Source organism: Primulina tabacum, chromosome 4 (genome assembly GCF_025594145.1).
Source record: "Primulina tabacum isolate GXHZ01 chromosome 4, ASM2559414v2, whole genome shotgun sequence".
In the NCBI taxonomy this organism is placed as follows: Eukaryota; Viridiplantae; Streptophyta; class Magnoliopsida; order Lamiales; family Gesneriaceae; genus Primulina; species Primulina tabacum.
The window spans coordinates 48,913,695-48,938,473 of NC_134553.1; the positions used below are offsets into that span (position 1 = coordinate 48,913,695).

Below are 24,779 nucleotides of genomic sequence, written 5' to 3' on the forward strand. Positions count from 1 at the left end.
AAAGTCAAGCGTTGCAATGCCATGTCAGAAATACCCGAAAAAATAGCACAAGAAGAACACCCGGAGCCATACACGGACCCCGTGTAAGGGTCCGTGTTGCAAAAGCCAAAGGAATATGTTGACCGAGTCTACACGGACCCCGAGACGGACCTGTACACGGGGTCCGTGATCATTAGCATCCGAGAGTGAATTTGACAGAGACTACACGGACCCCGCGACGGACCTGTACACGGGGTCCGTGTCCAGTGTTCCGGAAGAATGTTTGGGGAGAGTCTACATGGACCCCTATCATGATGCATGCACGGGGTCCGTGCCCTTGAGATCAGAATCAGATTTTGGCGAAGATTTGTTCGTGATTTGGAAGAGAAATAAAAGGGAAAAACCTAGACTAAAATTGGTTGTTGAATTTTTACGTCCTAGCCGACTTTTGAGAGAAAAAAAGGCGAGAGCTTGGAGATTCTTGAATACGGCGACAGCTTGGGAGATTCGAGAGGAAAACCGCGCAATTCACACGCAAGATCCGCGCACCATTGCTGAGATTCTCTTTTCTCTTATTTTCTTATTTCCATTCATGAATTCGAATATTAGATTTGATTTTAGTTTTGAATTTATGGAGTAGTTTTCTTGTGATCGGGACCACGATAGAGACAAACTTTTGATGTTATTCATTCACTGGATTATTTGAATCTACGAATAATTTATGTTATTGATTAATGTTTGCATAAATTTCGTGCTCTTAATTTGATCAATTATGTGCATGTTTGTTGTTTGATCTTGACTCGAAAGATAATAGATTAAATTTAGCTTCAAAAATATTAATCAACACACGGTTAAATCGACTAGAAATAGTATTCGGTTTCAATGTGCGATTTTAGGCGACAACTGTGATTCCATCGTTGAATAATGCGTTTTTGTTTGATTAAATTCAATTAGAAATAATTGGACTGTTAAATGAAAATAGGATTATAAATTCTAGACATAGATTTATAGTTAATTCAGGGAATTTCATCGTGGCATCGAATAATCTGTGGTTATTTAATTCCAATGCATGATAATAAACAAAGTTTGGACCGTTGTGCGTTCCCGATCATTTTATTTAAATTTGAAAATATCCCAAGTTTAAACCTGTTCTGAAAATTCGGTCTTAGTTCTTAATTTAACATATTCTAATTTAATTTTACTAGTTTAAATTATCATCAATCACTTTGTCTTTTTGCCTAGATTAAATCGAATAATTTAGATCTTAGTATTTAAATAATAGTCTCTGTGGGATCGATACTTGGACTTGTCGTCCATTTACTATAACTTGACCTAGTCCGCTTGCTAGAATTTTTCTCAACCGAAATCGTCGGTCAGTTAACACATTTAATCATGCTCCATGCCCATATCTGCTTATAATAATAAAAATAGATCAACAAAATTAACAAAAACATTGTGTTAAATAATCACATTACATTAATTATAACTGCAAGATATATAAAGGTCCAGCCATTGTAGTCTTTTCTATACGTGACGCGTTACACAACTCACGATATAGAAATGTTAAAACTGCACTACCCCAACTATAAGAATTGACGTTATCAATATCTCGTAGCAGTTGCAAAAATATTAGTCTAGCAAACCCTCTTTGATAGTCAGGGAACATTATTCCTCCAATAATCATTAACGCTACACAGTGTGTATATTTCACAACATCTACTTCTGAAGTATCATCATTAACAAGGTTAGACATGCAATGATCGTGTAGTGCAGTCATAGACAAATGACTACCTTTCAAATGTTTTGATGATGACAGAAATCCAAACAAATCCAAACAGATGTGTTGTCATTCCTCAACTTTATGTGACACATCTATTCCAGTGACTGCTTCACCATCAATTGTTAGATCCCAAATTATTGAAACATCTTGTAACGTGACTGTTGCTTCACCACATCTAAAATGAAAAGTGTGTCTCGCGTCGGCAACGTTCAACAAGAGCAGTAATCAAATGATTATCAAAAACTTGCGAGCCACATTCTAAAACTCCATAAAAACACATATCATTTAAGTATGCAAGTACACGATTGTGTATGTAATTATCGGTGTATAACTTTCAAATCAAATTGTCTGACCTCTTCATTTTGACAATATCATCAACTGTCACAGAAGAAACTTTAGACGAAATATATGTCGCTTGTAAATAGAGGACACTGGGATCTTTTGGAGCTCGATTATCTGTCATTTTTAAATAAGTTGTCGATCTTCTAAACTTCGTTCTACGGTATCTCAAAAGTTGTTCAGTGACGAAGGGAGAACTTGCGATAAACAGAGAAATGGAGAAATGAAAATAGATGGGTAAAAAAAGGAGGAAGGAGGAGAAAATGAAACGGAGAGAGTGATTGACGGAGGGATAAAGGATGTGAGGAAAGGAGATGGACACGTCAAGCGTCCGTGCTTACGAAGCACGGAGCATGCTCACGTGGAGCAGCGTCCGTGTTTCGTAAGCACGGATTGCAGTGAAAGTGCAAATTTTTTTTTAAATAAAATTAATTTTGAAAATAAATTTAAAAATTAAATTATTTTTAAAAAAAGCAGGAAACATACGAACAAGGACTATTTTAGATAATTCAAAAGAGAGGACTAAAGCAGGAAATTAACAAAACAAAATTGCAGAGTGCAAAAGAACACATGTCGAACACGTCTTATTCATGTTCATCTATCAAATAATCGTGATTTTCAACATTGGTTACGATCATGTTATTTTGTTAATCAATTTTTTTTGGTTTCACAGAACGTGCTGAAAAAACATACCCTCAGTTGGATGGCAGCGTTTGGGTTGAGAGTATTTCGCGTTTAACAAGGTACAATGATTGTCACTGCCACAAAGGAAGAGAGGCTTGGACAACTTTAACCTCGTGTGCTTAGCAGCTCATATTGAATTAATTTCGAATATCATTTTGAATGGACAATTTTTTTTTACTATTTTTGGGTATAGTTTTTTAGACAATTTCATTAAATCCAATTTTCCATGAAAACGAGGAAGAAGACATTGAAATTCTGAAAAAGACGTGACCTTCACCTTAACCATGAAAAAAACTGACAATATTTTAATATTATGAATAAAATAAATAATTAAATTCAACATTTACAAAATTAATCGATTATCTAAAACTCGTGAATCAACAGATTTAAAGGATAAACAACACAACAGAACACAACACAGCCGTAGACTGTAAAAATTCACAATTAGGTTGAACCTCGTAAGCCATAATAAACACATCAGAACACAAATGTAAAATATAATGCATGAATGCTGTTCAAACTCATTTAATCATCATTTGATAGCCACATAAATTTCGAGTCATAATTTATTAATACAAACTCCCCAATGCGATATCGAACCATCCACCAAAGCTAAAATCTACACCACCATGGCCAAAAGCGGCGCCAAAACCGGTATCAACCGAACCACTGGCTGTCATTTGCTGCGTAATCATCAATCCTTGTACATTTCACCCAAACAAGCCCAATAAGAGAATACTACACAAACATATAGACACACCCAAAATTGTATACGTGCTTCATACAAAAGAGAGGTGTTGAAGGATAAACCATAAAATTCTAAAAATACAAAGGACCATAATGAATAAAAGTGGAACATTCTTTGAACATCTCTAAGCTCGTACCAGTAAGGCAAATCACCGAAGTAAAATAGCTAGCACAATCAAGGTCCTCCTAACTGAAATTTGCAAACAATTAACACTTAGACTTTGAATATCAGATCCAATTAATCATATGATATAATAACGAATCGATAAGATGACTTTCCAACCAAGACAAACTTAAACCTAGAATATATAATAAATTCTCAACCAATGACAAATGAATAAAGAATGAACATGTTAAGGTATGATTTCATCATGCATTTTACCGTAAACGTTTGAGAGAACGATTTTCCAAAACTATCAACTGGAATCGTAATTGCATTGCCATCCTAAAAATAAATAAGAAAAATTAACTTCCAAACATCGTATGCCAACAAAAAGATAAACAAAGATAACAGTGATAAGATGTCAAGTCTTTGATGATGCAAACATATTCCTCATTCGCTTGTTCATGTCTAATATAAAATTATGACTTCGATATTTATTTCAAACTTGGAAGGCTCCAGTTATGCTCCTGGCATAGCTTTAATCTATTGTCACACAATATTAATCTGAAACTCAAAGAATTTTCAAGCATTTACTTCAAAATGCCATGCCACAAGAAAACCACTCCATTTGATGCATACAATCAGAACTTGTTGACCAACAGGACACATATCTCTGCTTTGCCTTCTATGTTACCCATCTCCATCTCATATTTTATAGTTATTAACTGGGACATTAACTGAATTAAAGTTAAATTAACATGGCTAGCATAAGACAAGTAATCAATTCAGCAGAATATATTCATCATATTTAAATTAAATACCTCTTTATGGATTGTTAAATTATGGTTGAAACAATGACAAAGGAGTTTTAAAGATTGTAAACCAAGAAATTTCATTTGGCATCACCATCAACACAACACATACCACTGAACATTCAAAGAAACCAGCACAAGGATAATATGAACTCCAATCAAAACACTAACGAAAACTGACCAAAGACAACGGTGAAAATTATACCTTGATCTCACAAAGCACTACAGTAACCCCACCCAGCACATCAACAACACCTCGAAAAAGACAGCGCTCATCACTTCCAGCTGCCCGAGCCCAGAATGTCAAGCAATAATACGTCAAAAATAAGTTAAGCTGGCCAACCTTCTCGAAATAGAATTTCTTTTTCTGTACCAAAACCAAAAATACAGATAAACAAAATCATTATGCATGTTAAATAACCAAGGTTGCCAATAATATTAAATAATTTGTCTAACATCTTTCTGATTGTAGAATTCCAAAGCTGATTCCGCCAGTTCGTTGACAAATTCTATCCCAGGGATATGAAAACGTGTAATCCCTGCGCCGGGAGAAGAATCACACGGGTCGAAATATTTATCACAAAGCTGCCGACAAATTCAAACAACGTTAAGTTTTCCATGTTCATGAAAACAAGGTGTGATAACGTAGAGTGTTGACCCCAATTAAATATCAAAAAATAATACAGTAAAAATATATAAATCCAAAGGACCAAATCAAATGTAGTTGAAGAAAGGAACAACGTACTTCACGTAGTAATGAAAAAGTTGAATCATCATCCATTGGACGCACCCCTGCAAAATTAGCATGTCATTCAACTGAACCCATTTTATTTTGATCCCTCGCATTTTATATGAAAACAAAATTCGATGATTTTTACCCAAAAATAATTTCATTCGATAATCAACCCCAAATAATCACACAAAACTCATAATCCAGGTTTAAAATATTTAAAGTAGTAAACAATATCGTCAAGATATAGCTTAAAAATAGCTTTTAGACATAGGCATGAAATTGCCATCTCAACAGGTTTTAATACGCAAGTTTTCCACCATGCAAAAGTTTATCATCTTATTAAGATTCAAGGACATGCACATGTGAAGATGAGCACCAAATTCAGATCCCAAGTTCAACACCACGCAACTCATTTACATAGTGAAATATGTTTACAAATTAAACTTGTAGAGTTAGCCAATATGCCCAAAGCCTGAGTAGTCAACAAGACAAATGAGGGTAAGCTCGTTTCTCATGTGTCCAGTTGGCTGCTAAAGAGGATGCTTATTCCGCATTTTTTCCAAGAAAGAAAAGAGATGTTCATACTGGGCCATGCTTTGCAACTCCAATTATCCAGCAAGAAGTTCGATTTAACTATCTACCATATGTAAGTAAGAGTTTGCAAATTATAATAACCCCAAGACAGCACCAATACGAAAGTTATGGCAGCCAGGTATCAATCCCATTTTTTCATTTGCGAACATGATTGTTATTTAGTATTCTATCGGTCTCAATTTGGCCCACATTCAATTAACCCACGGCCAGCCTAGCATTAATTCAATACATAAAAATAACAAGAACAAACCAAACACTCGTTGCAACCTCTGACCGATGGATGATGAGTTCGGGCAAACAATCATTGCCATCTCTTACCTTTGGATGATGAGCCCGGCTTGCGAAGGGAAAATATGAAGAGATCGAAGGGGAATATGAGCATGACTGCACCCTAATAATGTGTTCTGCTTTGAAGGATGGTTTTAGATAAGTGAGGTGGGCAAAAATTAGGTATGGGCTTACTCACACTAACTACTCTATTAGCGTTCACATATTTATATACATACAATACATATTAATATCTTCTATATTGTAAGAGAGCGACCCCTGTTTTTCATTCCAATATTACCCTTTAATAGCCAAAAAGAGGTTAAAAAACAAAAGTAAAATTGCTTCGGTCTCGGAATAACTTATTCTTACAAGATAATTAATAACTAAACACATTTTCTAAATTTACATGGAAACTACATTAAATTTTAGTTTGGTAGCTAAGGAATTATCACTAAACGGTAAAGAAGGACATCTATTATCGAACATTTTTTAAAACATATTACACTTATCACAAAATGGCACAAACTTCTTACAATTCACATGTAAAATATTTAAATTCATCATATTTTTGACATTATTTTACACGGACTATGATTCAAAATTCTTACATACGGGTCACTATTTTGGCCGAGGATGAAGCAATACCCAATGAGGGCATCCTCAGCTTTGATGAAGTACTGTAGGCATTGGTGGAGAACTCAAACAATTTTGAAATTACATAATTTTAGCTTTAGCCTTGAGGACAAGGCTAATCATAGGGGGGAGTATTGTTACGAGCTTTTATGCGTAATGATGATAATGGGCTAGATTCAAATAGGAACTATATAAAATGTACACGTGTTAGAATTAAAATGGGGTGGGATAAGTTATTTTGTGTGTGAGAATAAAAAGGGGGAATGAGGTAGTTATTTTGGATATTGCTGGAAGATATGACAGAATATTTGTAGATTAGCTTTAAATCTTTTACTTTTGTATTTTTATTTAGTGGTATAATAAGTAGATAGACAAAGCTTAGTGGGCTAGGTGTAACTTTACTTTTTGCTTCTTAGGTTGCACTATATAATTGTGTGTTCACTGTGTTGTATAGGTGGGAATAAACAATACAATTCTCTAATATAGCATCAGATAAACACCGATCCTTCTAAAAAAAACCTAGCTGCTTTATCCACGGCTGTGCTGCACTAATCTACAGTAGCGCCGCCTCCCAAACAAAAAAAATTCCGCATTTATCCACCATGTCTGAAGCATATTCCGAGCAATCTACTAACACAGTGAATTTGAAAAAGCCACTACAGCCCAGCCACTCACCTCGGAATCTCACTTCATTTAGATTACCTCCATGAAATTGAATGGAGAAAACTTTATGTGACGATCTCAATCTATGTGAATGTACATTCGTGGTAGGGAAAACTGGTTGGCTGTTTGACAGGAGAAAAACAGGAGCCTCAGGCCGAGGATCCAACCAACCCGACGTGGGATGCTGAAAACTCAATGGGGATGACTTGGTGAATTCAATGGAGGAAGATATAAGCTCAACCTACATGTGCCATCACACCGCGAAGGAGCTTTTGGAGAAGTCCACCAAGTTGAGGATACTGTTGCTAAGTACTTTAATTCATTGAAACGTCTTTGGCAAGATTTGGATTTATACAATCATTATGAGTGGAAATCACTGGAGGATTGCAAACATTATTAAAAGGTGATGGAAAACAATCGAATTTTTAAATTCCTTACTGGTCTTAATGTTGAGTTTGATGAGTTTAAGAGGCAGGATAACAGTCAAGTAGCCCCTTTGGCTAACTTTTTTCTGAGGTTCGACGTGAGGAAAGTTGTCGTCTTGTTATGCTTGGCAAGAAAATTTCCAATTGTACAATTGAAACTCTGCTTTTGCTGCTGGGTGCAAAACTGATTGGAATTCTATGAAAGGAGTTGAGGGAAAGCCTCGTGTGTGGTGTGAGTGTTGCAAAAAGCCATGACATACAGTTGAGACCTGCTGGAAGATTCATGGTAAACCAGAAAACTGGAAAGGATCACATGAGGGCAGATTCAATCCTTCACCTACTGCTGTCCATGAAGCAAAAAACGTTTCCTTTAATAAATAACGGATGGATCACATCCTAAAGCTGCTGAATCCAACTCTAGGTTGTCGGTACTCAAAATTCTTCCCTTACCCAAACAGGTAGTGACTCAATAGCTCTCAAATGTCAATTTTCAAACCCTTGGATTATCGGCTCAGGCACTTCCAATCATATGACAATTTTTTCTCAATTATTTAATACTTACACCCCTTGTTCTGGTCATGAGAAAATACGTATAGCAGATGGCTCATATTCTCCCATAGCCGGTAAAGGTTTGGTTCATTTATCTAACACCATCTCCCTTGAATCCGTTTTTCATGTTCCTAAACTTGCTTGTACCTTCTATCAATTAGTAAATTATCTAAAGATTCTAACTGCAGTGTCATCTTCTTTGAATCCCACTGTATTTTCTAGGAACAGAGCTCGGGGAAGGCCTCTACCATTTTGAAGTTTCAGATCCTAAACAAAATCAAGGAGTTACTAGTACTAGTTCGATCATGGTTAGGGATCAAATTATGCTTTGGCATTATAGACTAGAACACCCTAGTTTTCCTTATCTTAAAAAATTATTTCCCAGTTTGTTTCAAGGTTTGGATTATTCTAAGTTGTGTTGTGAGAACTGCATTTATCAAAAAGTCATAAATCTATTTATCAGTCCAGACCTTATCAAGCTTCGAGACCTTTTTACTTAATTCATAGTGATGTTTCGGGTCCCTCAAAAATCAGTACTTAGTAAAAGATGGTTTGTGTATTTTATTGATGATCATACTCGTATATGTGGTCTTCTGGGGGAGAACCAAAGTGAAGAAGAAAATTTTTGGGAAGTTATTCCCACTATTGTACCTCTACCAAATCCAATTAACTGTGAAAAGGAAAATGAAACTACAGTTTCTAGTACTATTTTGCCGAGTATTGCTTACTCTACCACAAGGGGTGAAGTACTATCTACTGCTCCAAAAGAACAAGAGTTGTACGACGGTACAAGGAAAAAGAATCATCAAAAATGTGCAGAGCCTACTATTCCTCAAGCACAAGTTCGATCTAACTCCCAAAGTGATGGACTTGGAAAAGATTCAGGTACTCTAAACACTTTGTCATCAATAGACAGTCCTAGTCCTGATAAATTATATGTTTCTGATATTGATTCTAGTTCTAATACCCACTTGTTGACCTTAATATCCCTATAGATAATAGGAAAGGCAAGCGCTCATGTACAGATCATCCAATCTCCAAATATCTATCCTATGGCAAGCTGTCAAAAAAACATAGAGCCTTTTTATTCAAAATTTCTAACCCACCTAGTGATCATAAAATAGTTGGATGCAAATGGGTGTTCCCTATAAAATGTAGAGCTGACGGACGTGTAGAACGATACAAAGGGAGACTTGCGGCTGAGGGATTTACACACATATGGACTAGACTACCAAGATAACTTTGCTCCAGTTGCAAAAATTAACTCCGTTTGTTTACTATTATCTATAGCTGCTAATTTTAACTGGCCCTTAAACCAGTTAGATGTCAAGAACGCCTTTCTCAATGCAGTTTTAGAAGAGGAGGTTTTTATGAGTTTACCACCAGAATTTGAAGAGGCATTCGGTCGTTGCAAAGTTTGCAACTTAGAAAATCTTTATATGGCCTTAAACAATCTCCAAGATGTTGGTTCGAACGTTTTACAAAATCAGTAAAAAGCTATGGTTACTTTCAAAGTCATGCTGATCATACCATGTTCTACAAACACACTGATAAAAAGTAAAATTTCCATCTTCATTGTCTATGTAGATGACATTATCTTAACAGGAGATGATCTTGAAGAATTGGCGCATTTGAATAAAAAGATGGCACTAGACTTTGAGATCAAAGACCTAGGACCACTAAAGTACTTTCTTGGTATGGGGTTCGCATGATCTTGAGGGGAAATCTTTGTGAACCAAAGAAAATACATCCTAGATCTACTTAAAGAGAGGACTTTTGGGGTGCAAAGTTGCTGAAACTCCAATCAAAGCTAATCTAAAGCTTAATCATGCTAAACTTGAAGATGTGATCGAACGAGAAAAATTTCAAAGACAGGTAGGAAGATTAATACTTATCACATATACGTCCTGACATAGCTTTTGCAGTAAGCATGGTGAGCCACTTCATGCACATACCAGGATAGGAACACTTTGATGCTACGTATAGAACATTAAGGTACCTAAAAGGAACCCCTGGGAAAGGTCTAATGTCCAGAAAGCGTAACAACATACAAATTCATGCGAATTGAAGCATATACTAGTGCGGATTCAGCTGGTAGTATTAGCGACAGACGATGGACTTCAGGCTACTGTACTTTTGTTGGAGGGAACCTTGTTACATGGAGTAGTAAAAAACAAAATGTTGTCGCTCCCGACGTAGTGTGGAAGCAGAATTCAGATCTCTTGCACATGGAATTTGTGACGCAATTTAGATAAAGATATTACTAGAAGACTCGAAGATCTCGTTCACTTTACCAATAAAAGTGTACTGTGAACAAAGTGGGAATTTCAAATGCTCATAACCCCGTTCTACATGATAGAACAAAACATGCCGAAGTTGACAAACATTTCATTAAGGAGAAAATAGAAAGTGGCCTAATTTGTGTTTCGTATGTACCAACCACATAACATATCGCTGATATACTCGCCAAAGGCTTGCACAAAAAACAGTTTAAACCTCTAGTAAGCAAGCTAGCAATGGAAGACATTTACAAGCCAACTTGAGATGGAAGTGTTGGAAGATACGACAGAATATTCATAGATTAGCTTTAAATCTTTAACTTTTGTATTTTTTATTTAGTGGTATAATAATTAGATAGACAAAGCTTAGAGGGCTAGGTGTAACTTTACTTTTTGTTTCTTTAGGTTGTACTATATAATTATGTGTTCACTATGTTGTATAGGTGGGGATAAACAACACGATTCTCTAATAGACATGTGTGTATTTTGTTACAGTTGTTGCTAGCATTGCTAGAGAGAAAAAATTATTCTCTTAGAATATTTTCTGCTCTAGGGGTCATTCTCCTTGTGAGAATTGATCATTGATTCTCCTTGTAATTTTCTGTTTTAGTTTCTAAAAAACATATATTTCATCTCACTTTCTACATATTCTACACAAACATTGGTTCGAAATTTCTTTCTTTCAAATAATATTGAAACATGTTCTTGGGACGTGGAGTCATACTTTATGAAATTGCACTATTGTGAACGAGCACCTCATTTTAATCAAGTTGATCTATCTTGATGCATTCCTCTTCTCAGACTTACAAATATGCATGGATTTCATGCATTGATTATGATCATATCTTGCTCGGTAATCATTTCTTTGGATTCACAGATCGTAATGAATAAAGGCTCTGGTAGCTGGAGAAAGGTGATGGCAGCATCTAGGGTGAGAGGGTTTTGCTTTAAATAAGGTCCAAACCACCACCTCAACCACAAAGGAAGAGAGCTTTGACCATTTCAACCTCATAGGTGGTGTTGTGTTATGGGCTTTTATGGGTAATAGTTATAATGAGCTGGGTTCAAATAGGAACTATATAAAATACAAATGTGTTAGAATTAAAATGGGGAGGGGTTAGTTATTTTGTGCGTGAGAATAAAAAAGGGGAATGGGGTAGTTGTTCTGGATATGTGTGTATTTTGTTACGGTTGTTGCCAGCATTGCTAGGGAGAGGAATTTATTCTCTTGGAATATTTTCTGCTCTAGGAGTCATTCTCCTTGTGAGAATTAATCATTTCTTACGTAATTTTATGTTTTAGTTAATGAAATTATAGCTTTATTTGTATTTGTGGTTTGAGTTCCTATCAAATGGTCCGACCTCCCGGCAAAAGAGGGAGAAACAACATGGCTACCACAAGAAATGAAACAAAACTGGAAAGGGAGGGAAACAAGGAGAACATGTAGCAAACGTTGGCATCTCTCTTAGAAATGAAGTCTGTCATGGAAAGACTCAACCGAAAGGATATCAAAGGCCATACATGGACCATAACAAGCAAGTTTTTGAGAAAGAAGAGATGATGAAACGAGATTATGGCAGTGAAGAACTGAGGAAAGCATTGAGAAGGGTTGAACTTCCAGGTTTTGATGGCAGTGACACAACTGGACAATATTTTGACATCCATGGTACTCCAGCGATCAATAAGGTTCCAATAGCCGTGACTTGTATGGAAGGACCAGAAATATATCAGTGCCACAGGGTGAAGAAAAGAATACCAAATATTACTTTGGTCAAATTTGCCCAGGAACTCATAGGGCGCTAGCGGAGGCAGAAAAGCAGTGAATCCATATCAACTTTTGACATATATGAGGCCAGGACAGCAGTCCGTCGAAGATTATGTGGAACAATTTGAGCCATTGATAGCGCAAGTTGACAGGATCTCTGAAGAGAAGACAGTGGGGTACTTTTAGAGTGGATTAATAGATGGTTGAGAAGGAGGGTGAGAACACATGTCCTGTCACAATAATTAGGGTAATAGAATTGGCCCGATTGAAGGGATGTTGGGTGGAGAAATAGGTCCAAACGGAAGTAAGGGTTTATTGTGTGATACCTGGGCCAGAAATAACAGTCCAAACCGAGCCCATTACAATGATCTTAGACTGCCACTTGAGACTGATGTAAACCAATCTAAATTGAGCTTGGAAGAAGGGAGATTCCAAGGGCTAAGAGGCGACAAGCCGACAACCGTGTTCAACCAATCATGGGCACTGCCGGAATCCTCCAGGCGGCAGAAGCGGCTCCGGTGGAGGAGGCAGCAGCAACTTGCACAACAGTGGGCAAAATCCTAGAGAGAACAAATCCTATTCTTATCAGGAATTTCTCAATAGGAAAGAAAAGGGTTTATACTTTCGTTGTGGGAAAAATTAGAGTCCACGGCATCAATGTCCGTCTGAATCCCTACGGCTCACTATTTTGGCGGAGGATGAAGCAATACCCAATGGGACATCCTTAACTTTGACGAAGTACTGTAGGCATTGGTGGAGAACTCAAACAATTGTGAAATCACATAATATTAGCTTTAGCCTTGAGGACAAGGCTAAATCATGGGGGGGTATTGTTGCGGTCTTTTGTGGGTAATAATGACAATGGGCTGGATTCAAAAATAGGAACTTTTAGAATTAAAATGGGGTGGGGTTAGTTATTTTGCGCGTGAGAATAAGAAGGGGGAATGAAATAAGTTATTTGGGATGTGTGTATTTCAATACGGTTGATGCAAGAATTGCTAGAGGGGAAATTTTTTTTACTTAGAATATTTTCTGCTCTAGGGGTCATTCTACTTGTGAGCATTGATCATTTCTTATGTAATTTTCTGTTTTAGTTAATGAAATTATAGCTTTCTTTTTATTTGTGGTTTGAGTTCCTAACATAGTGCATGTTTAATTAATTTTGAAAAGGATCTTGAATGGGCTATTTTTGGTTAGTTTTTGGGTATATTTTTCAAGACAGTTTCCATTAGTTCCAACTTTCCATGAAAACACTAAAGAAGACAATGCTGGAATTATGAAAAAGACATCGCCATCACCATCACCGTAAAATTATTATTAAAGCGGGTAAGCCTGTCTTATTATGGGAAAACATTGGCGATATTTGAATGTGGTTAATAAATAGTTAATTAAAATTCAACCTTTATAAAATTAATTAAATAGTTTAAAATTTTGAGAATTTTGTTTATTCATAGCAAGCTTCAAAGAGATTTAGAAGATAAACAGCACACTATATACACATAGAATGTAAACTTCAGGATTACATACCATCCACCTTGCCAAGATCTACACCACCACAACCAACAGCTGCCCCAGAACGAGCAACAACAGAACCATCAGCAGTGTCCTTTGCTTCGTCATCATCGATCCTTGTACATTTCACCCAAACAAATCCAATAAGAGAAAAACTACACATGCACGAAGATGATCCCAAAAGCTGTAAACATGCTTAAATCGAAAGAGAGATGTTGATGGATAAACCATAGACTACTAAAATTACAAATACCATATTAAAGATGTGAAACATTCATTGAACATCAAAGCTTGTACTACTAAGGAACATCACCAAAATAAATAGGTAGCACAATCACGGTCCAACTTAGTGAAATATATAACGAAATAACACAAGACTTTTAACATCATCAGCCAATTAATCGCATGCTATACAAATGAATAGATGCGATGACTTTCCAACCAGGACCATGAAAAACATCAAATAACATATCAATGCTTAGAGAAAATGACTAAGATAGTCTTAAAGCAAGAATATATAATAAATACTCAAACAATGACAAATGAACAAAGGAAGAACACGTTAAGGTATGATTTCATGATGCATTTTACCGTGAGCATTTGAGACGACAATTTTCTGAATGATCAACTGGAATTGTAATTTCACCGTCATCCTAAAAATAAATAACAAAAAAATTAAATTCGTAACATCGTATGCCAACAAAAAGATAAACAGTGATAAAATGTTAAATCTTTGATGACGCACTAATATTAATCTTTTTGCTTGTTCAAATCTACTCTAAAATTATTGCTTCGGTATTTATTTCAAACTTGATTTGAAGACTTCACTTACATTCCCCGCATCGCCTCAATCTATCATCACACAATATTAATCCGAAACTCAAATAATCTTCAAGAATTTACTTCAAAACATCCTGCCGCAAGAAAACAACTCCATTTGATGCAAACATTTAGAACTTTCTCAACATGACACTATATCTCTGCTTTGTCTTCTATGTTACTACCCCTTTCCATCTCATATCTTATAGGTATTGAATGGGACATTAATTGAATCAAAGATAAACTCACATGGCTTGCATAAGACAAGTAATGAATTCCTAGTTTTAAAGCTAAAAACAAGTAAAAATCAAAATTTCATAATAGATAGACTAGGGGTCTCATCAAATTTTAACTCGGTTTTGAATTTGCATGCCACAATACATTGGCTATAAGTGTTGTGGGCCCAAAAGAAAAGAGTCGTGTAACGTGCGAGAAGCCCAAAGCCATATTTGTTATTCTAGAAAAAATAGGGCTCGCACATGTGAGAGTGGGGGAGAAGCTCGCACATGTGAGAGTGGGGGAGAACATACGGAGGTAAATGGGCTACTGGAGAGTCGGTTATTTCTTTTTCTTGAGTAAACAAATACTACCTTATGCTAGTGTTGTACAGAAAAAATTTCTCTACGTTTCTTACCTTTTAATTTAGGCATTCATGATATTTCGATTAAATAACTTTTTGTTAATTTTAAAATTGTCGTTACAACAATAGCAAAGGAGTTTTAAAGATTGTAAACCAAGAAATTTCATTTGACGTCACCATCAACACAACACATACCACTGAACATTCAAATAAACAGGAACAAGGATAATACGAACTCAATTAAAACACTCACTAAAATTTACCAAAAACAAAATGGCGAGGATGGTACCTTGATCTCACAAAGCACTACACTATCTCCAACCATCACATGAACTACACCTCGAAAAAGAGTGCGATCATGGCTTTCAGCGGTCCGAGCCCAAAATGTCAAGGCATAATATGCGGAAAACACGTTGAGCTTGCAGACCTCCTCCAAATAGAAACTTTTTTGCTGTAACAACCCCAAAAATACATTAACAAATCATTATGCATGTTAAATATCAAGGCTGCTAATAATATTAAACAATTTGACTAACTTCTTTGTCATTGTAGAATTCCAATGATAATTCAGCTAAGAAGTTAACTTCTTCTCTCCTATCGAAATAAATATGTGATATCCCTGCACCGGGGTCACAATCACGCTTGTCGAAATACGTATCACAGAGCTGCCAACATATTTAAAGAACGTAAACCTTTCGAAAAAATAGAAACATGGTGCAATAAATTAGAGTGTTAATCCCAACTAAATGCAGAAAACTAATACAATAAAAAAAATATAAAATTCAAATGATCAAATCCCATGTAATAGAAGAAGCAAGGAACGACGTACATCACGTAGGGCCCACAACATTGAATGACCCAGTGGGCAAAACCCTGCAAAATTAGTACCACATTTAATTGAATATATTTTCTTTGATCTCATACATTTATATGCATAGAAAGTGGAAAAAATAGAGTACTAAAAGTTATTTGTCTTTCCAAATTACAACTAAAGAAGGTTTCGAGTTGAAACTCTTTCTCTCTAATCGATCATTTGTCACTAGCAAACAAAATACACATGATGCACGTATATTAAATCATATTTTAATAATAGTACATTTTGTAATTTGGTTGGATAATTCATAGATTTTTTTTTTACTTTATTTGGTTGGTTTAGTGTGGTGGGTCGTGGATAGGCTGGGATGGTTTGCTAAGATTATGATAACCCCGATGTATAGATTAGGTCGAGTATGGGTTTAAGCTTTAAGGGTCGGGTTGGGTATGGATTCTTTAATATTTTAACGGGCCGATCTCGAGTCTCCATACCCAATGGACCCGACCCATTGTCATCCCAAGCCTAAATTGATTATGGTATGTTCTTAAAGGTCGTTAAGAAAATCTTTTTTTTCCTCAAAAAAAAAATAAACAAATTTGTTCATTTTATTCTCAGTTTCTTAAAAACAATATTTCATGTCACTTTTCACATTATTTTACACAACATTGATTCAAAATTTATCTCTTTCAAAAATAAATAGAGAATGAATAGACAACCAAATATTCGAAATTTCAAACAAGTGTTCTTGACGAAATTTGTTCTTGGGATCATGGAGTCATACTTGATGAAATTTGACTATTGTGCGCAAATAACTCGCCGTATTCAAGTTCATCTATATAGATACATACCTCTTCTAAGACTCAAAAATAGCGTGATTTTCTTTCGTAATCATTTCTTTATATTCCTAGATCGTACCGAAGAAAGATTCTGGTAGCTGGAGAATGTTGATGACAGCATCTAAGGTGAGGGTTTCGCTATAAATAGGGTTCAGACCATTGCCTCAGCCACAAAGGAAGAGAGGTTTGGACCACTTCAACCTAATGGGTGGTAGTGCATGTTAAATTAATCAAGAAAAACATTTTGGATGGGCTATTTTTCGCTAGTTATTGGGAATAGTTTTTTAAGACAGTTTCCATTTACTCAAACTTTCCATGAAAGAAAAAAGAAGACAACGTTGTAGCTATGAAAAGGACATGACCATCACCATAAACAGCACACTATATATACATAGATTGTAAATTTCATGATTACGTACCATCCACCTTGCCCGGATCTACACAACCATGACCAAAATGTGCCGCAAAACTGGCACCAACTGAACCACCGGATGAGGAATTTCGGACGTGATAATCACTCCTTCCAACCAAACAAATCCAATAAGAGAATACTACACGTGCATATACACCCCAAAAACTGTAAACATGCTTCTTTCAAAAAAGAGATGCTAAAGGATAAAACATAAAATTCCAAAAATACAAAAGACCTTAATAAAAAAAAGTGAAACATCCATTTAACATCCAAGATAGTACTACTAAGGCACATCACCAAAGTAAAATAGATAGCACAAATATACAATCACGGTTCTCCTTACTGAAATATGCAAACAAATAAGACAGGACTTTTAACATCATCAGTTCCAATTAATCACATGATATACTAATGAATAGATAAGATGACTTTCCAACCAGGAGCATCTTAAAGCTAGGAAATATAAATATTGAACTAATGGAAAACATCACATAACATATCAATGCTTAGAGCAAATCACTTCCCGACTGAGACAATTTTAAAGCATAATAAATACAAAACAAATGACGAATGAATAAAGGAAGAACTCTTAAGGTGTGATTTCATGATGCATTTTACCGTGAGCGTTGGAGACGACATTTATCAGAATGATCATCTGGAATCGCCATTTCATCGCCACCCTAAAAATAAATAACAAAAATTAACTTCCAAACATCGTATGCCAAATGAACGGTGATAAAACGTTAAGCATTTGATGATGCGGTCATATTTCTATTTTGCTGGTTCAAATCTACTCTAAAATAATGGCTTTGATATTTATTCAAAACTTGGTTAAAGCCTCCATTTATGCTCCTAACATGGCCTCAATCTATGGTCAAGCGATATTGACCAGCAACTCAAAGAATCTCAGGCATTTATACCAATATACCCTGCCACAAGAAAACTGCTCCATTAGATGCATACATTTAGAACTTGCGACCAACATGGCACCTATCTATGCTTTTTCTTCAATGTTACCTCTCTACATCTCATATTTTTATTGTGAGGCCCGGGGCCGAAGAGAGCGGGGGCTGATCGCCGGTGCCATCAGTTGCACGGACAATGAGCGGCTCCTGGCAGGCTTCTAGGTGGAGGGAACATGAATGAACCGACCCACAAGGGAATGAGAGGGATTCCGAGACTGTTCTATGTAATGGACTGTACAGTTGAAGAGGGCTTAAAAGATTTGATTTGTACTACTCATATCACGAAGGTGCATCTTCTTTTCGGTAGCTCATCACATAAGAACTCCAAAGTTAAGCGTGCTTGACTTGGGGCAATTTAGGGATGGGTGACCTCCTGGGAAGTTTCCCAGGGTGCGTGTGAGTGAGGACATAAGCACGCTGGAAAGACTTGTCTTGATACAGTGAGGACAGTCGTCGAATCTGGGGCGTTACATTTATAGTAATTATTAACCGGGACATTAATTGAATGAAAGATAAATTCACATGGCTAGCATAAGGCAAGTAACGAATCGCTAGTTTGAAAGCTAAAAAAAACAGGTAAAAATCCAAATTCCATAATAAACAAACTGTTTCATTTAATTTTAACTCATTTCTGAATTTGCATGCCTAGAATATGTGGCTATAACTGTTGTGGGACCAAAAGAAGCAACTCGCTTAGCGGGAGAGAAGCCGAAAACATACGTAGCACGGATACTCCTAAATCTATTTTTTTCCCGAAGTATCCGATACGGCCTATACGCGTCTCGGATAAAGAAAAATTTGTGTCGTTGACTTTTGTATGTTTCGATCAGTCGTATACGTCTTGAGTACGGCTTGGATACACCATGGACACGGCGAGGATACGTTTTGGCTTTTTTTGTTTTTCTTGTTAAATCACTCGTCTGAAGTAGTATATTTTATATATTTACATAAATAGATGCATATATATATATACAATTTTTAATTTTTATTTATATATATTTTAATAATTGTTGTATTCTAGCTTTATTGTGTCTTTTATTTCAAAAAATTTTGTATCTTCGTATTCGTATCATATTCGATACGATACCCGTACTCGTATATGTAATCGTACCCGTATCCATGCAACATAGCTTAAAACATACCATTGAAGAACATTCAAATAAACCAAGATCAAGGATAATTTGAACTCAATCAAAAACTAACGAAAATTGACCAAAGACAAAACGGGGAGGAATGGAGGAGGGTACCTTGATCTCACAAAGCAATATATCCCCTTTCAGCATATCAACAACACCTCGAAAAAGAAGGCCCTCAGCATTTTCGGCAGTTCGTGCCCAAAATGTCAAGAAATGAAACGTGACAAATACGTTAAGCTGGGCAACCTTCTCAAGATAGAAATTCTTTTGCTGTAACAAACCCAAAAATACACGAACAAACACATTATGCGTGTTAAATAATCAAGGCAACCAATAATAGTGAATAACTTGTCTAACCTCTTTCTCATTGTAGATTTTCAAGGCTAATTCCGCCCAACAGTTGGCAAGGTCTATCCCATCGATATGAAAACGCGTGCTCCCTGTACCGGGGTTACAATAACTCGGGTCGAAATATTTATCACACATCTGCGAACAAATTTAAACAATGTTAAGTTTTTCGATGTTCATGAAAACATGTTGTAATAATGTGTAGTGTTAACTCCAAAGGATCAAATCAAATGTAGTAGAAGGAAGGAAGAGCGTCGTACTTCACGTAGATATGACAACATTGGACCATCCCTTGGCCGAACCCCTACAAAATTAGTATTCCATTCAACTGAACCCATTTTCTTTGATCTATTTCATTTTATATGCACAAGAAATTCAAGTATTTTTACGCAAAAATAAATTTATTCGATAATCAACTCGACATAATCACACGCAAAACTCATTATTCAGGTTCATGATATTTAAAGTAGAAAACATTGTTGTTAAGATATAGCATACCTTAATAATAGCTTTTAAACATAAGCATGAAATTTCTATTTCAACAGGGTATAATGCACTTGTTTTCCACAGCGTAACAGTTTATCATCTTATTACGATTCAAGGACACACATATGCATGAGTGAAGATAAGCACAAAATTCAGACCCCAAGCTCAACAGCACATAACTTATTTACATAATAAAATATCTTTACAAATTAAACATGTAGACTTAGGCAATATACCAATAGCCTGAGACTTCCCACGTCTCAAACTCTTCACTACTAACTTGGAACTTGGAGGAGAGTTCAGCTCCAAGATTTCTTTAACTCAAAATAATAAGTGTGCATGATAGAACACAAGAAGGGTCAGAAGTCAACAACATGAAAGGTTAAGCTCGTTTCTCATGTGTCCAGTAGGCTGCTAAGCGGATTCTTAATCCACATTTTTCCAAGAAAGAACAGAGACGTGAATATTGGGCCATGCTTTGCAATTCCAATTATCCAGCAAGAAGAAAAAGTTTAAAAAAATTTATGAGATAATAAGGGGGTTCAATCTAGCCCAAATTCAATCAAACCACTGCTAGCCTAGCATAAATCAATACAAACAAACATTCATCGCCATGTCTTACCGTTGGATGACGATTCCAGGCAGTGCGCCATCTCTTATCATTGGATGATGAGATGGAATTGGAATGTGCCCTAATCGTTTCTATATACTGAGCTGTGATAAATTTGGGTAGGGCTTTTTACGACTATTAATTAGACTTTTTACGACTATTAATAATTTGACGCAATAGTGGGCTTGACGCAATAGTGAAGAATATGAAGGAAAAAAACAAGGAAAAAAACAAGGTCGAGGTTAACCACATATTGGTGTTAATTCGTGGCTTGGCCCTGATGAAGTTTCAAAGCTGTATTATAGTTAGTTATTTCAATTTATTTAAAATGATATATTAAACAATAATAACAAATATATATTATATTAAAAAATACAATTTATTATGGGAACACACCTTTATTTTGTAACAATTAATTAAATATTGTTTGGGCTAAAATAATTAAATTATAAAGCTCGATTTAATTCGGAAGGTCAATTAAATTATATAAGCCCATAACGGATAAATTATTATCGATTCAAACCGGTCACAAGGCGCTGCAAAGGGAGGAGATCGTGGGAAGAGAGAGAGAGAGATCGTGGAATGGAAGGCGGAAGAACGTGGATCATGGGGGTAGCGGAGGAGAACCTCATAGTTGCTAGGAAGAAAATGAGGCAATCGGCAAAGAAAGGGGAGAAGCCTACGCACAAAAATCTACAAAACGTTCTATGCTAATTTTCAATCTTCAAGCATTAGTTTTCAAGCTTTCCAGTAATTGTTCTAGCATTTTAGGTCTTCTCATTTTAAGCTTCATCAACAATTTATTATAGTTTTCATGTTTTGATGAATTCTTACGGTTCTTGTAAATCAAAATTGTGTTATGGATTTATTTCCATCAATTTCCAATAGTTTTCATCATTTTGACATTGCATTTATTTTAGGAGACTAGAACTTGCGATCGAATTTAGAATTCACGTCGCTTGAATAGTTAGAAGTTAGATTTTATCATTTTCACACAAATCGGTGCAACTTTACACCTGACACCCCCGCAAATATCAATATCGTGCAAACAAATATATAATTTATAACAAAATATACTTTCAAGAAAATAATTCGTGTAACCTAATATATTGTCCTAATATTTCAAGAAGAAGATAAAAGCAAATATAACACTATTTTAAAATACTTTTTTTAAAACAACATACATTACACTTTAATTATTTCAAGCACCTCCAGGATCAAAACAAACAATGCAATATCCAAAAATCAAATCTTCCCATAAAACGATATTAGAAAAATTGAAAGACTAGCTACCGCTTCACATGATTATCTAGAAGAGTAAATATTTTAAAAGAAATAGAGGGTTGTAAAAACCTGTATTTCGGGATAGCATTAAAGCCTCTTTTCAATTTCCTCGGCGAAGCATTTGGGTAAGTCATGGGAAAAGGTAGAGCATCGTCATTGTCAGTCAAGTAGCTCTCGCGACCACTTTCTCCTTGCCATTAATCTTATTGTTCTTGCTAGCTAGTACTATTGCTGGCAATGGTGGAATCAATGTTCTCCCATAACCCTTGGCCGATCCTCCCAGTGACCGCAGAGGCGTCGATACAGCGGGAAGGTTGAACCACGCGCGGTGCTGCGTTCTCAACTGAGGCACGGGCCACGGCAGCCATAGTTCCAGAATGAGCAGGACCATTTTTACTAGTTTTCCAGGCGGAGCTTTATTGGAGCATAACACGGCAGCGATAGTTCCGAAATGAGCAGGACCATTTTTTTACTGGTCTTTTACAAATTTTTATTCTCCATTAACGATCTACGGGAGTTTTCAAAAACTTATTAAAATATTGTAAAAAAAATTTAAAAAGAAAAAAAAAAGTAAAACTTTTACTCCCCCGTCTGTAGGAGAGGCGGGGGAGGTTAGAAATTAATTTTAAATTCTCCCCCGCCTTGTCGTACAGGCGGGGAAGAGTTAAAATATTGTCCGCCTCTGCAGGAGGCGGGGCAGAAAAATTAATTATAAATTTTACCCGCCTTTTGCATAGGCGGGGGAATATATTTTTAAATTATTAAATTTCAAATGCTTGCCCACCTCTTGCAGTGGCGGGCGAATTTAAATAGCGTTTATTTTTTAGATATAATAATTTTGTTTTTTGTGTAATTATTGGTGGATAATGGAAACCGACGAAACTAATATAATTTATTTTATCTAAAAAGATGATTTAACATTACTATACAAAAAGATGGATTTGACCTCACGTGCAGAGACTATTATTGTCCTTCTATATGAATTGATATTGTTAAACACTTATTGATGTATATTTGATTGATAATTTTGGATGTATCTTATCATATCTTTCAATGTCGTCATGAATATCGTGAATTTGTGTCGAATAATTAATGTTTTGTATTTATTTGAATCACGAGTTGTCTTTAAATTTTTTTTTTAAATATAGGCAATAAAGAATTCATGTATTGTTTCTCTATATATGTCTGAAGTTATTTTTCTTGTTTTGCATAATAAGTATTATTTCCTGAGTTATTGTTCCGTCGGTGAATTTAAGGAGTGAAGAAATATTTGGCATCAATCAGTTCTGATTGAGGTATATCGCTAATTTTTCAAATATGATATATCAATTTTTGTTTTGAAAATTACATCGATCTAAAAAATAATTTTCATACAAATAATTTATATTCATAATTATTTTTTGTTGTAGATTGAACGACGAACGAAAGATTTGTTCACGATAAAGGACATCTTTTCGAGGTATATATCATAATTTCATAATTTAAATTTTATTAGATAAATACTTCTATTATTTTTTATTGAACGAACCTAATTATATATTCCAAAAATATTTATGATCATTGATAAACATATATTTTTTTTATATCTTGTTTATAAAATATATGTGTGCGTAATATTTATGTATATTAAATCATGATGTATACACAATTTATTATATATATTATATATATACACACATATATATATATTATATTGTTAGTATTTATAAATCATCGTTTTTTTCTGGTTTATATCTCATAAAATTTATGAATTTCAATGTTACGAACTTTTTAATATTTTTCGTACAAATCGTTCATTATTATTTTTGTGGTGGATTGTACGATAAATATTGAAGCACATAATCCACAACTTTCTACTTATTGTGGTCTATATCATAACGATGAAAACTTTTACACATATATAACTAGTAATTAATATATTTAATTATTTGATAACTACCTGGTTTGGCTCCATCTTATCCAACAAATCACGAATCACTCGCACTGAGTGATTCGTAGTATGTGTCCACGTGAAACTACGGTTCCACCTTTATGAAATGAAATTGGGAATAGATTTGCAATCAACATCACAAAAATACATTTACCCAAAGATTTATAAATATACCTTTCACCAAATGAAGGAAATGGAAGAATTTGGTCATTGTGATCATCGTCATCTGGAATGTCACCAAATGGATCTGGACAAAGAAAGGTAATTCTAGAAAGTGCCCAAACCTACAACAATAATACATAAACGAAATATAATATTAATAAATGTGCAATGGAAAAATATGTTATGAAATAATCAAAAATTGCTAAAATTATATATACCTGTAAAATGAAAATTGGTCCTGCTATTTCACCTTTGCCGATAGTTGATGCAGTACACAGTTCACGGTAGAGGAATGCTAGTACAGCTCTTCTCCAACTGTATTTTGAAACCTGATTCGTGTCTCGGAGAAGACGTAAGTACATCAAATTTACGGAACAACCATCTGAATCAGGTAACATACATCCTCCGATAATCATCAATGCCACGCACCGAGTATACAGCTCAACTTCTACATGTGTGCTATTATCGTTGATCAAAATTGATCTACAATATTGATTCAGCACTGACATTACCAATTTATTACCTCTGAA

General features: G+C 35.3%; 1 protein-coding gene and 1 long non-coding RNA gene across 6 annotated transcripts; one reads left to right on the forward strand and one right to left on the reverse strand.

Moving 5' to 3' along the window:
- Nucleotides 1-3,083: 3,083 nt before the first annotated feature.
- Nucleotides 3,084-22,389, reverse strand: LOC142543681 (uncharacterized). 5 transcript variants are annotated; one of them, XM_075651082.1, is made up of 17 exons: nt 22,227-22,389; nt 20,038-20,081; nt 19,787-19,915; nt 19,541-19,699; nt 17,947-18,008; nt 17,336-17,439; nt 16,096-16,139; nt 15,803-15,931; nt 15,556-15,717; nt 14,459-14,520; nt 13,883-13,983; nt 5,190-5,236; nt 4,901-5,029; nt 4,650-4,811; nt 3,912-3,974; nt 3,667-3,719; nt 3,084-3,482 (listed from the first exon to the last, which is right to left on the reverse strand). In XM_075651082.1, exons 1-16 carry the CDS (start codon nt 22,243-22,245, stop codon nt 3,705-3,707), a joined length of 1,431 nt encoding a protein of 476 aa, XP_075507197.1. In that variant the 5' UTR covers nt 22,246-22,389; the 3' UTR covers nt 3,084-3,482; nt 3,667-3,704. The 5 variants fall into 5 exon arrangements, with proteins under 5 accessions (XP_075507197.1, XP_075507195.1, XP_075507193.1 ...); XM_075651080.1 differs by lacking the exon at nt 22,227-22,389 and adding an exon at nt 20,886-21,018 and having other exon boundaries at nt 17,336-17,436; XM_075651078.1 differs by lacking the exon at nt 22,227-22,389 and adding an exon at nt 20,886-21,018.
- LOC142543685 (uncharacterized) lies at nt 6,149-13,876 on the forward strand. Its single transcript, XR_012819809.1, has 3 exons — nt 6,149-9,196; nt 11,468-13,127; nt 13,286-13,876. It is a non-coding gene; the product is annotated as an uncharacterized LOC142543685 (long non-coding RNA).
- Nucleotides 22,390-24,779: the final 2,390 nt, after the last annotated feature.

Excerpts from the sequence above, each read along its gene's own strand:
- LOC142543681 (XM_075651078.1), bottom strand. The coding sequence starts at position 20,916 with ATGGCGCACTGCCTGGAATCGTCATCCAACG. Across the intron at positions 18,009-19,540 it reads TATTGCTTTGTGAGATCAAG|GGTGGCGATGAAATGGCGAT; the intron begins GTACCCTCCTCC and ends ATTTATTTTTAG. Across the intron at positions 15,932-16,095 it reads TGTTGTGGGCCCTACGTGAT|CTCTGTGATACGTATTTCGA; the intron begins GTACGTCGTTCC and ends ATATGTTGGCAG.